This window comes from Rhinolophus sinicus, chromosome 3 (genome assembly GCF_057876585.1).
Source record: "Rhinolophus sinicus isolate RSI-liver-muscle chromosome 3, RSI-T2T, whole genome shotgun sequence".
Lineage (NCBI taxonomy): Eukaryota > Metazoa > Chordata > Mammalia > Chiroptera > Rhinolophidae > Rhinolophus > Rhinolophus sinicus.
This window is the reverse complement of record NC_142503.1, coordinates 169,637,238-169,651,853: the sequence shown is the minus strand read 5'-3', so window position 1 is coordinate 169,651,853 and position 14,616 is coordinate 169,637,238. Positions and strand designations below refer to the sequence as shown.

Sequence of the window (14,616 nt, the reverse complement as noted above, 5' to 3'; positions counted from 1 at the left end):
GTTCTGAAGTGGGGAGCATATGGATTAGGGAGGATAAACTGCCTCGGACCTGGCCTGGGGCAAGAGGGGAAAGAAGTAAAGTTTTGGTGATTATATCACAAATATTTATAATTGATGTTATACATAAAGACACTATCATGTAGACTCTATAATTTATAAAGTATTTTTGTGCAAATAAGCTCATTTTAATCTTTACCTATCCTCCCTGTGTACCGAGGAAGGGTGGTATTACCATTCTTAGAGTTAAGGCTCAGCTCATATGCCACTGTTTTACTAAAACTTCTGATTCTCTCTTTCTTTGTTGTCCTTTAAATGTGAGGTATAATTTACATGAGGTAAAATACACACATCTTAAGTGTACAGTTCAATAAGTTTTGACACATGTATATTTGTGTATAACTTACACCTTTATAAAGACAGAAAAATGACCCTCCCCAGAAAGTTATTTTTGCCTCTTTCCTGTCAGTCCCCCTACCATTCCACAATTGAATAGGAATGTAGCACAATTTAAAATCCAGTCTTTTGTTGATAGAAATTGGCATGGTTTTCAATGTTTGGCTACTATGAATGAATCTGATGTGAACATTTTTCTTCAAGTCTTTTTGTTAACATAGGTTTTCATTTCACTTGAGGGAATGCCTAGGAGTGAAATTTCTGGGTCATAGTTGAATATTTACCTTCAAAAGAAGCCATTTTTCAAAGTGATCATACCGTTTTATATTTGCACTAGCATTTTATAAAGAGTGTGAATTGTCCCACATTTTCACCAACATTTTGTATTATTAGTCTTTGTAACCACTCAAGTGGTTGAACAGGGATATAGCATTATCCTTGTGCTTTTAATTTATATTTCCCTGATGCGTGGTGACGGTGAACATCTTATTCTTGCGCTTATTGGCCATTGTGTATCTTCTGTGAAATGTCTTCAAGGCATTTGCCTATTTTGTTAACTGGGTCATTTTTCCTTTTGTAGGAATTTTTTAAATATTCTGGATAGGAATTCTTTCTCAGATACCACTGTATTGTGGATGTTTTTATTTTGGTCTGTGGATTTGCTTTTCATTTTCTTGACAGTGTCCTTGAATGAACAGTTGATTTTAATTTTCATGATGTCTAATTTATTTATCAACACTTGATTTTGTGATGATTACTATGTGAGTCTTATCTGGGAAGATTCCTTCCTTAAGGTTTCAAAGATTTCCTCCTATGCTTTCTTTTTAGTTTTCATTTTTTTATTTAGGTCTATGATCCAATTTAAATTATTATTATTTTTGTGTGTGTGTGTGTGGTGTAGAGATCATGGTACAATATTTGCTCGTATGGATATCCAGTTGTTTTAGCACAGTTCATTGAAAAGACTTTTCTTTAGCCTTTAAACTGCCTTCGCATCTTTGCAAAATGTCAGTTGACCATTTATGTGAGGCTCTGTATCTTTTTTTCTGTATTTTTTATTTTCAGCAGTTTTATCTTCCTACTGTGGCTTTGTTTGTATTTATCTTCCTTGAGGCTTACTAAGCTAAAATCTGTGGGTTGTTATTTTTTATACTGTTTGAAAAAATTTTAGTCTTCATTTATCCAAATAACATTTGTGCCTTATCCTTTCTTTTCTTTTCCAGATTCAACTACATGCATTTTAGATTTCTTGATATCCCACAGGACGTCTCTTTAATCTTTTTCTCGTTTTGCTTCAGTTTACAATAACTTGCACTGATGTGCTTTTAAATTGTCCCTTATTTTTTAGGGTCCAATCTACTGTTAAACTTATCCAATGAATTTTTTATTTCAGAGAGTGTGTTTATTTCTCTGCTCCCATACTGACCTCTTTTTCTATTGACTATTTTTCCCATTTATTGTTGTCACGGTTCTCTGGTTTTGTTTTTTTGTTTTTTTGCATGCCTAATAATTTTTCACTGTATACTGGACACTGTATTGATACATTGTAGAGATTTTGGATTTTATTATTTTCCTCGGAAAAGGGGTACGTTTTATTTTAGCAGGTAGTTAAATTACGGTTGATCATGATTTTCCCTTTTTGGTGTGTGTGTGGGTCTATTTTCTACATTTTTGGTCTTTGTTTCAGGTCACACAGCCCTTTAACCTGGGACTTGTTTCTTACTCCAAAAGCATGGCCTTCTGTGGCTTAAATGGCAATCTTATAGAATTTACCAAGCTTCTTTAACTTGATGGGACTTGAACTCTGAAATTTGTCTTGTAGTCTTGGGGAGCTGGTGAAATTTCTGCTTACCTTTAGTCTTTTCATCATTTCTGGACTTGATGGTTTCCTTTGTAGTCATATACTGTGCATGCACAGTTCAGGTCACAGAGAAGGATTTGAGGTAGATTTATATACAGATTTACGGCTCCAGATGTCAAAGGCTCTCCCTCTTAACTTTAAGCTGCTCTGGCAGCCCAAAATTGTCATCTTTGACTTTTCTGCTAGAATTCTGTCTCCCATGAACTGTGTATACTGGGAAGTGCTCTTAGGGGAATGGACAATTAAATGAATAGCTCAGTTAATGTATCTCCCTTTTTTCAAAGATTTGTCTTTTCCAATTTCTGTCTACTTTTGGTTGGCTTTTAGTGTCTTGAAACAGATTTCTTCCCATATTTTGTCCTGTGCTTCTTGATTTAGCATCTCTTCTGCTAAATTGTAATTGGTTGTTACATATTTGTTTCCTTCATATACAAGTTTTTTGAGAGTAAAGGGTATGTTTTATTGATCTTTATTCTAGTCCATTGTCTGACCCAGGGTAGTGCCTTTTACTTAGCACCTGCTTAGTAAATGTTGAATTGCACTGTTATTTTTTTGAAGACCAACTGTGAGTCAGGATTTAAAGTTTTCTACTCTTAAGTTAATTTATGTTTTTGGTACATTACTCTGAATACCAGTTGAAAGGAGATTTTTTTTTTTTGGTAGATGTTTTGAATATTTTGAAGTGTAGTGTTCCTTTTAAAATTTTTACTTTTTAAAAATATTTATTTAAATTTTTTTTCATTTTTATATTTTAATTCATTTTAATGTTAATATATTTATCATGTTATGTAGAAATTGCTAAGGCTATTGCCTACAGCTATTGAATTTTCAATAAAGGTTGATACCAAAAAATATTATTTTTTGTGTTAAACTTTTATGCGTAAAGCAAAACTACTTCTTTATGAAAAATAAACCAGAGATGTTTCTTTTATTTAGAATAATGATAGTTTCCAAATTCTGTGTAGTGTATGGTTGAAAATAATATCTTTGAATAATTTTATTTTAAAAAGTGACTCTTCAATGGTATTTTTAAATTAGACTTCTTAGGAACAATCTAATGGACAAAGAATTTGTTCCTTCATGTCAAAATTGCATTAATAGAATTTCTGGAAGAGCCACCCAAGTTTGCCTCTGTTGTCAAGTGCACTATTCTCAATTTGTGTAGAAGTGACTGTAGCACTAATATTAATAAACTTACCTGCTTTTAAGTGTAATTGTTATAGTCATTAACATTTATTTACTATTAACCATACCTTGTTTTCATAGCTTAGTGTATACTTGAATGCAAAGAGGTATTATAAACTGGCTTTGCTTCAGTGGAGTTTTCAGTTTGCATGCAAATCTTTTACTTATTACAGATCTCATTTGATGATCATGTTAAACTGATTATATCAATTTCAAGAATAGGTTTTATTCTGTGTACCATAAGAAACCATAGTTGCATTTGTCTGTCTTTATGAATTTTTTTGATTACTTGAAAGAAGTACATTGTTAATTAAAGCTAAAATTTTTCTTTTCTTCTTTCTTCTTTAGAATCGAGTTTCTTACTGGGAAATGCCCAGATTGTAGATTGGCCTGTAGTTTATAGTAATGACGGTTTTTGCAAACTCTCTGGATATCATCGAGCTGACGTCATGCAGAAAAGCAGCACTTGCAGGTAGGTCATAGAACAGCTCAGGAACCTTTTCTGAAGTTTAACTAAATGCAGAATGTGGTTAAAAGGCTTAAACTGACTAAGACTCACAGTGATATAGTGATTTATAATAAATATATATTTGAATCATAGGAACCTACGCTGGTGACCTCAGAATTTCTTGTTGGTGTGAGGACCCTTCCCCCTCACCACACATTGGACTTGGTGCCAGAACATATTTACTCACATATATAAACTATAGGGTAAAAATTATATTAGAATACTAAGGAGAGTAAACTGTCAATGGAAATATACAGTTTAAGAGCCATTAGTGAAAATTTTTGCAGAGAAGCATTTTTGCATATCTGTGAATTTATGAATTCATTCAATAAATATTTCTTGTAACTCCCTATGAGTCAGGAACTAGTCTAGGTGCTGAGTGATCAAAGGAGCATCGTGTATCATGGAACCATGGATGGCCTCAGCACTTCTTGAACTGCTTAAAACTGTCTTGAACAAAGTAAGCAACCCCAACCAAGTAGGACATGGTTCATTAACATTTAAAGAACATCAAAGTAGAGTTCTAGATCCTGTGTAAATCATAATACTTTGTAAGGTTGATACATTGCACCATTGCTATTTTGTTTGACTTATGTAAAACAGAATATGGCATTTATATTATTTATAACAACTTTGAAAAAAATATGCCATATCTGTGAGCTTAAAGAGAGTATTACACAAAAAGCTCATGAAAAAGAGAAGGAAACGATATAAGGAACCAATTTTGAATCTGAAACTTTTTCACAATATTTCAATGAGGACAGATGGGATGTTTTTTTCCTTGAGTTAAGTTTTCTGTAAAGATCTCAACTAAGCACCAAAATCATGTTATTTTAGAACTACAAGAGATCTGAATTATTTTCTATTCCAAATGTTTTTGTTTTTCAGAGGAGGAAACTGAGATAGAGTTTTATGTTAAGGGACTTGCCCAGGGAAACAATGATTTATGTATCTTTTTTTCTACCTTTTTCTGCTGATAAATATTATATACATATATTCAAATATGTATATATTCTGCATCTTCATGGAGGGCAGGATTTCATGTTATACCATGGGTCGAAACTTGACTACACATAGGAATCACAGAGAAATTTTGCAAAACATCAATTCTCTTACCTCACCTCAAACCTATTGAATCAGAACCTCCCTAGGTGGGTAGGTGGGGACAGGAATCCGTACTTTTAACTGTCAGCTCAGATGGTTCTGATGCTTAGCCAGGTTTGAGAAAGAATCTGTTCTCAAACATCCTCTTCCTTCATTTAGCCTCTCTCAAGCGATCCTCATTTCTTTCTTTACTAAATCATTCTCACACGAGTCTTCACTCCCATTTCTAACATTGGTAAATGAAGTGATGAAAAACCGTGGCCCCTTGTTGAGAAACTCCCTTTGGTAGCACTGAGGCCTTTTGTGCCGTTTTATCTGTTGAGTAGATATCTGTTGGGCTACTACTAAGATGTGTGTTGTAAGTTCTGGGAGGTTAAAGTTTGTATTGAACATCTCTGCCCCCTTACATCTCAGCAGAGTTTAGGTTAGGAAAAGGTTAGTTTATGATAGACCTTACCTGTGGAATGGGCTCTATAGAGAGTTGCAGAGAATGTAGATGCTCCCATACCCACTTCCTCTTCTTGGGCTGCGGACATCCCATCATCATGCTGACTAATGCCTGTTTCAATGCCATGTTCCACCTGAAGGTATTTCTGATTCTCTCAACAAGATGTGGTTTTCCTTCTCTGACTCCTCATAGTTCGTCATTTGGGATCATCATCTGGCCTTCAATGAGCTGTCCTTATCCCTTGGGTGTTTACTGCTATTGCTTTTGTTGTCATTTTTGAGATATATTGCCCTTCATATCTGGATATATTGTAAAGTCCTGCTGCTAGCTCTTGCTTCCCATGTATCTGCCCCCATCCCAGCCTGTTTTCTTTAGCATGTGCAATTTTTCCTACAGAAAGGTTCATTTAAAAAAATGCTAGCATGTTGTATTAGCATATTCTGTCCCCTGAAAGAGTTGCCTTTTCCCTCCCACCATCAGTGCCAGCTTATAAATGCATTGAAAGTACGGATTCCCTCTTGTTCACTTGTGTATACACTATAAGACACAGCTCAGTGTTTTCTGTCAGTATTGGTTGAATTAGATTGGCTTGTTTTGCAATGAACCTAACCTAGATCTCTCATGCTTCCATTTAACAAGCTTTCATTTATTGTATTTCACCTCAAGTGTTATGGTATTTGAGGTGGATTAGAAAACAGAAATCTTTGGATTATGGTATGCTTTTTCACTGTGGGAAAACCCCCTCTTCATTATTTGTAGAGAGTATTTTCAAAATGATAATATTCTTAACATAAGCAATTATTTCTTGATTACACAAAATGCCCAGTGTGTTTAGCTAATCTAAAAATTGCAATAAGTTTAAGGCCCTCACAGAGCAATGAAGACTAGCATCTGCTACATGAACAAATGGTATTTGAACCCAATCAGGTTTTCTTTTTTTTTCAAGATTTTATTGGGGAAGGGGAACAGGACTTTATTGGGGAACAGTGTGTACTTCCAGGACTTTTTTTCCCCAAGTCAAATTATTGTCCTTTCAGTCTTAGTTGTGGAGGGTGCAGCTCAGATCCAGGTCCAGTTGCTGTTGCTAGTTGCAGGGGGCGCAGCCCACCATCGCTTGTGGGAGTCGAACCGGCAACCTTGTGGTTGAGAGGATGCACTCCAACCAACTGAGCCATCTGGGAGCTCAGCAGCAGCTCAGCTCAAGGTGCCGTATTCAATCTTAGTTGCAGGGGGTGGAGCCCACCATCCCTTGCAGGACTCAAGGAATTGAACTGGCAACCTTGTGGTTGAGAGCCCACTGGCCCATGTGGTAATCGAACTGGCACACTGGCCCATGTGGGAATCGAACTGGCAGCCTTTGGAGTTAGGAGCACGGAGCTCTATCTGCCTGAGCCACCGGGCCGGCCCCAATCAGGTTTTCTTAACATAGTTTGTTTTAATGTGTTTCCCATTTAAACTTCCTCATCCCTTTTTAAAATTAAACTATACTCATTTCATATTTATTGCAGCATTGTTTTTTTAGAAGAATGAAGATCAGAAAATAAGCAAAATGTCCAGTAGTAGATTTGTTAAAAAATATTATGGCAAAGTCCTAACTTTCTAAATCATAGGTTGGAAGGATAATGACACTGGAAGAAACTAACAACATATTATTAAATAAAAAAAAAAAATATCAACCAACCAACCAACCAAACAAAAAGACCAGTTTACAAAATAGTACCTGCATGATGATTTTCATTTTTTTATGTATAGCTTTTTTTCTATTTCCTGTATAAATCTATAAAAGCCTTTGAATACGAGACACAAGGGAACAGAAGGAGGGAAGAAGAAAATTGTGTATACATTTAGAAGCACAGTGTTAGTAACTAAAAGTTATTATAAAGTTCTGGAATCACTGAATATAGAGATAAATCATTTGACTCTGAGGTAGATAATTCAAATAATTTTATTAATTTTAATAATGACAAGTTTTAGACAAACATAACAGAATAAGAAACTATAAATCAGTGAGCATCAGTTTGTGTGGAAAGAAATATGACACTTTAGATAGTGAAAAAAAATTCTCTTTATATACAACTTGCATTTTAGATGGATTAAAGTAAACAGGATTAAAATAGTAATCAGGTAAAGACTAATGTCCTATTTTTTAAATGTTCAAATATGAATTGTTTTATGGGAAAATAAAAAAACAACAACAATTTGTGATTTTACCATACCAAGAGGCTAAGATTAATTTTTTTTCTTATATTTTCCTTTTTTGTCCTTCCTGACCCTTCCTTCATTAGACCAGGTGCATAGAATCTAATCGAACACACTCCTCAGTTTGTCCCAGTGTTATCACTGTACTCTCTCTGGGCGAGGTCTCTATTTCATTCCCTACTCCCCCTTCATCAGATCTCCCTTCCTCTTCCATAGTTATTCATTATAGTGTGTTTATTGTATGCCTTTCTAATCTATCTTCCATTTGTTGATTAACTATGTATTCTTAAATGATGTTGCTTCACATGTGTTTGTTTTTAAGACCCACATAATAAATACTGTGCGGTAGGATTTATAGTTTCTTTTCTCACTCACTATTATGTTTTGAGATTTTGTTATGTTGCTGTGTGATAATCTATTTCATTATGTCTGACTGCCATATAGTGCTCCAGTTTCTTTACAGCCTCTTCATTTTATTTATCTGTTCCATTACATGAACTCCAGCTTCTGACACTTTGCTACTTCAAATAACTTGGAGATAAATATCGTCATACACATCTTCTTGTGACCCCATGTGTGAAGTTGTCTGTCTATGCCCAGAAATAGGATTGCTGGATAGTAGATTATATACAGAATTTGTAAATTAACTGCTCTTATATTGCTATCAAGTAGCCTCCTGTTTCCATTCTCTACAGCCGTGAGTTGAGGGTTCCAATTTTCCTACTTCCTTGTACTTCGTAATAGTATCTAAAGTTTTATTTTAATAAATCTGATGTATGCTATGTACTGTCACATTCTTGTTTTAGCTAAAATTAAAAAAAATTATTCTTACAACATGTAAGGATTCCTACAATTTCAAATCTAGTCCATTTTATTGTCTAATAATTGCATTCCAAGCCTTTGGATTGTTTTGCTGTTTATTGAAGGACACAAAGCATATTGCATGATTGATGGAGGTTGTAAGTTCTGGGGGAATTGTATTTAAAAGCATATGATCTTGTTTCATGACCCCTGGGAAGCCCTGACATTCAAGACATACTTTCATAGTTTAGATAAAAACCACGTTAGCATTTTATTTTTCATTAACCTGAAACTTTTAAGAGCCCATTCTGCTTTTTTTTTTTTTTGAAAGGATAAAGGGGTGATAAGAGCAATCATGTAGGTAGGGAGTTGGAGTAAATAGATGCTTTCAAAATCATTTTGTTTTCTGGAAGAGCCCATTAATAATCCATTGCCAAGGCATTGAAATTAGAGAATGAAGCAGAGATATTAAGAGACACTTTACTGGATATATTTCACAAGTAGTTTTATTAACACAGGATTATCTCAGCCAACAAGAGCACATTACGCATGATGAATGCCAGTCAGTCTGGTTCCATTTGGCTGAGGGCTCTGCGTCACACAGTGGCACTGAGGGAAAGTGTTGGACAGCAGATGCTCATGCTCCAAAGGTTAGAGATGTCCAGTGCTATCCCCAGATTCCCTTAATTACATGTCATGGGCCTACCCTTTATTACTCTATCTGAATCCTTTTAAGCCTGTATAAATTAATGGGTTGTGAAACCTTTTGGTTATAATCTACTATATGAAGTAATGCTTTGATTTATTCCAAAATTACTTTTTTCAGATTTTGAAAGCTGAGATCTTATTTGTTTCTAAATTCTCCTCCTCCTCTCTCTCAGGCTTCTTTTTTGACCCTTTGACTATAGCTCACAGCCCACCCTCCCATTAACTTCTGCGGTGATTTTACTCTTGTGTCTGATTCTGTGCTGAAGACCACATTTAGCAACTGCATTAGGTCAATCTGTGTGGTTTCTGTGACGAGGCATTTGCTAGTCTGTGAAGTACAGACTGGAGATAACGTCATTCTTTTCTAGCGTGGTGTTTTAGTCCAGGAACATTGTTTGACCATTAGCAAATTGAGATAGATGGTGGACCTCATGATAGGTTTTACTTTTTTCAGTTTGTAAGGTTCCTTTCTCCCTTGGAAGTAAGTCTATCAACATTCTAGCCATTCTTACTGCAAGGTATCATAATGAGGCTTGTTTGTGAGATTTTGATGGCAGAACAAGGGTTCCAAGAATAAGTAAATCCTGCTATAAACTAAAGCCACCTGTTCCTATAAGTTTCCTTGGCAAGAATATACATGAAAGATATACTGCTACATACTTAGGCAAGCTGGATATGGCTTAGGCCTGGCCCGAGGAAAACTTCTCCCTTATTCCCAAACCAAATCTTAACCACCAGTTAGTTGTGTGGCAAGAGAAGTGGCCGGATCATCCAGGAGCAGGTCTGGGTGAGTTCATGCTTCTAACTCATAGGCTCACAGAGGAAGAAGACACACTGATGATGTGCTTCTCTCTTTAAGTCTCAGTGACCCTGCCCATTAGCAAGCGTGGCCCAACCCCCGTCCTAGAATTGTGGAGAAGCAAGGGGGTTGGGGCTGGAGGGGCCTTCTTTTAACCTCACCCATAAGAAGCATTCCACTGATAACAGCCATTCTACAACACATTCTAATTTGCAACTGTATGTGCAGTATCCTTTTAATACTCACCCTCTGAGTTATATTAACATTATCATCATTTTACTGATGAGGAAACTATAAGAGAGAGGTTATACCACTTGTCCGTGAATTATAGTTCTCCAGGTGCACTGCTCCTCTGTTATATCTTGACTGCTTAATATTATAGAAGAGGTAGATTGCTTCTGTGTATCGAATTTTTCCTTCCAATAAAATAAACAGTGCAATTGTAGAAGTCATTTATAATATCAGTGAAACAGTGTAAGAAATAGACTATTTTTTGAAAAGTATTCAGATTGTAATAGTCTGGTATTTTTTTCTTAAAGTGCCTTTATATTTTTAGGACAGGTGATTTTAACATTGGGAGGGCTAAAATAATGAAGAATACATTATAGAATTTTCATAATTTATTTGAAAAATTGCTGGTTTTCATCTAATTTGCAGAATTTTAGCTGAATCAACCTTGTATTGTATTTCTTAAGTGGTATTATTACATCAGTTTCCAAAGCAGTCTCGTTTTTCAGTTGTAACTTATTTTTTAATTCTGTTAGAGTTTATTTTTCACAATTTTTATCCTAGTTGCTTGTTATATTATAGATGCTTTTTTAAAAAATGCTTTTCTGTTGGTCAGTTGTGAATATTGTGTTTCAATTTATTGAACTATAGAGCCCTGATATTTGGTAATAGAAGCAAAATGGTTTGTCTTTACTTTTTCTTAAAACCACAAACATTTAGTTAGCTTAATTATCCTTGTCTTATTTTTTGTTTTTAATGTTTTCTCTTTATTAGAGTTTTTAGATTAAAAATACAGTCAATTATCATTATTTAAAAAACTGTTTATTTTTAAAAGTTCACTTGTCTGTAAAGAATATTATTAACAGCATTAAACTAACATTTTGTTTTTTGGAGGGAGGGACTTTGTACATTTTAACTGAGGTATTCTAATTTAATTGTAATGACGTCAAGAGATTTTCATAGAACTCACATGAGCTGAAATTCGGGCTTTAGACAGGAACAGCGGCTTTTCAATGCCATCTTACAGGTAGGTAGTCGCTAAAGTTTCATGTTTTAGTCTAGCTGTCAGATTATGGAGTTTCTGTTATTTTATTCTGAGACTCTGGTTTATTTTACTATTATAATGACAACTGAAATATCTTTTTAATGAAAGATAGAAATAATATAATTGAAAATGCAGGATGCAAATTGCAAGGGCAATCTTTGGTCTGCTTCATTTCATTTCTTAGTTTCTAAAATTTCTTAGTTTCATTTCATTTTTTAGTTTCTAGAATTCTCGTTTCTTAGGTTAATGATGCTGTGTGAGTGGCCTGAGTTACTCTAATTTCTAGGTGTGATATGGCATTGGTATTGAACACTGCTAGTCTTTGATGGATCTTGCTAACACACTCTGCTTTTCAAGTTGTAAGTTTTCTAGATCAATGCATTCAGGGACAGTTTTCATGAGAATGATGAATCTTAACCTTCAGGGACCCTCACTTGAGTGGATGTCTTTCAAGGCTGTGTGTCTAATTTTGTATTCTTTACCTTAAAGAGGGCCATTAAAATTGTATAAGCTTCAGGCCCCACCACACTTGGATTTGCCCTGGCCAATATGCTAACTCATTGAAAACTGGGAGAAAAGCAATAATAAAGATATACTTGAGCCTTCAAAATCTTTTGAAGATACTTAGCAGTAACATATTCCTTCCCGGTGGAAGAAATGATCTGGACAATTATACTAACTAGCAGAACTGTATATCTAATACCAGATGAAGAACTGATGACTGTAAAAGCATTAAGAATAGAGTTTTAGAGGCTTGTAGTCGTTGACTGAGTTCTGTTTTGTAGATTATCAGACTTTTGTTGAATTCCTTTTAGAAAAATAATTTCAAACGTTAGGAAAAATTTGTAGGATGTAGAAGCTCACTCTTTAATCTGTTTTATTGGTTCCTTTAGCCATAGTAATAATGTATGTCTCCTTCAATTTGCCACCTTTGTACATATTATAAAATATAATAGCCATATTTGTACATATTAAAAAAAATCCTCACAAAGGATGAGAATGCCAGTGCATTATATATGTAACATGAAGTCTTCACATTTCACATAGTATGGAAGGATGAAAAAGACCATGCAAGCTGAAACCATGTAATACTATCTTAATACCCAAAGGAAAAAATTATGTTTGTTCTGTGACCTTTAACAATGTTTGTTGAAACATTAAAAACTCTCTTACTGTTGCTTATAAATGCATGGAAATAAAAATATTAGTAAAACTAATATTCATTTAGTACACTGTGATTCGGAACATTAGAAACATTGAGAATTAAAGTGTTTCATTTCTTTGTAAAAAACTATCATGGGTCATTTGAACGTTTCTTGCATTCTTGTAATGTAACGAGAGCATTTTTTTCTACCTCTTTGCAAATGGTCATACTGCTGTCTAAGTTTAAATCAACTTTAACTCATAACATCCTTCCAATCTCATTGTTCTGAACTATCTCCTAGGGCTCCTTTAATGTGAAGTTTTTGGTAATTTCATCACTTCCTCTGCGAAACCTTGATCCTGTTCATCACAATCACTTTCTTGATTTATGTTGATAAGTTCTCCTTCACTAAGTTCCTCTGGCTGTGTATCTAGAATCTTCCAATGACAATGATGTCAACTTTCCCACATTCATCTATTTTTTTCTGTGACTTCATTTATGTTCAATTCAAATTCCCTTCGGCATTATCATTTTCATTTCTTTGATGGACTTTAATCTTTGAGGGCTAATCTGGCTTTTGATTTCCATTTTTGTAAAATGTCACATGGATTTATCATTGGGAGGCAAGGAGGCAACACAAGTACATGCTCTGCACAGTGTGTGAATTGAGTAACAGATGCACAGTGACCGATGCTGACAGCCTTTGAGAGAAGTGAGGTGAATGGCTGCTGATTGTGATGTGCTGTCTGTTATTTGCCAGCGATTTATAGACTGAAGAGCTAACAGTGAAGCTGAAACTTGATGCAATTATTCATAGTTAATATTCTATGGTAACTGAAATTTGAATGGTGCTGTTGGGAAACTGGTGTTATTTGACTAACCGTAGTAATTGGAATATGCATAGAAATCTGTGCATCTATGAACCGTGTACAGCAAGAACTGCTTCTTTCTCTCTCTCTCTCTCTCTCTCTCTCTCTCTCTCTCTCTCTCTTTCTCTCTCTGTTTGAAATAACTTCTAATGCTAGCTTTTAGCAAGAAGTTTAACAATTATGATTAAAACATGGTTTAAATATCTTAGTCCATTTTGTGGGAGCAACGTTATATTTTATAAGTAAATTTGAATACTCAGCCAACAAAGACAACTGTATGATGTTATGTAGTGTTTGAAAAACAACACAAAACTGAAGCGGATGTTTCTTCCTTCTAGTTTTATGTATGGGGAATTGACTGACAAGAAGACCATTGAGAAAGTCAGGCAGACTTTTGACAACTACGAGTCAAACTGCTTTGAAGTTCTTCTGTACAAGAAAAACAGTAGGTATCTAAGTTATCAATAAGATGTGCCACCTCTTTATTAATGCTGTGTTTTGGTAAGTGGTAGTTAAGCCATAGTATAGGGAGAATATAAAACTTCGCTTCTTCTCCTTGCAGGGATCGGGGCTGCTAAATGGCAAAATTATTAATGATTCTAGCTATGAAAAGCAACCTTTTGAGGAATGGAAGAAAAACATGGTGCATTTTAATGTGAATGTTTTGGTGTGAGTCAGGTGGCAAAATGTTTTATAATTAATACTCATGGTAAAGATCCCATAGTTGCTGACAGCAACTAAAAATGACAGGGAAATTCATTCATTTCCTCTGTGGTTAAAGGAAAAGGTGATTGGTATCACTGAGTAGGTGTGATTACCTGTCTATACATGCACTGATAATGTGTGAATATAGGGTACCACCCTGAGGTGCATCTTTATCAATATGGCCTTTTGCTGGACCCAGACTGTTCTGTGTGTAACTAATGGAAGTAGTCATTACTTTTAGAATAAGCCATTAACATCTGGTGAATTTACATTGATTGTTGTGAGCTGGTCTCTAGGATGAGATTTATGAGTGGCCAATTATATTGTCCATTATGTAATTACATAGGACTTCATGGTATGAGCTCTCCACGAGAGTTTGGAGGAAGAAACCAACCAAACGAAAAAAAAAAAAAACAACAACAACTAATACACTCATTAGCCAAGACTCCTTTCTAATTCATTTTCTTTGAATAGTTACTTACTTTTATTTCTTTTTGCTGCTTTCCCAAATTGACCTTTCCTTTTTAAATGAACAGTCACTTCATAAGATGGATCCATTTATTGAAAGTGTTAATAGTAAATGGTAGCAAAGCCAATTATTATCTCTAGTGGAAGCTGA

General features: G+C 34.8%; 1 protein-coding gene across 1 annotated transcript in view; it reads left to right on the top strand.

Moving 5' to 3' along the window:
- KCNH5 (potassium voltage-gated channel subfamily H member 5) overlaps positions 1-14,616 on the top strand; it is a 280,910-nt gene that overhangs the window by 20,182 nt on the left and 246,112 nt on the right. The window contains exons 2-3 of the mRNA XM_019733674.3: positions 3,788-3,911; positions 13,631-13,737. Coding sequence (XP_019589233.1) covers positions 3,788-3,911; positions 13,631-13,737 — 231 coding nt within the window. The remainder of the gene's footprint in view (positions 1-3,787; positions 3,912-13,630; positions 13,738-14,616) is intronic.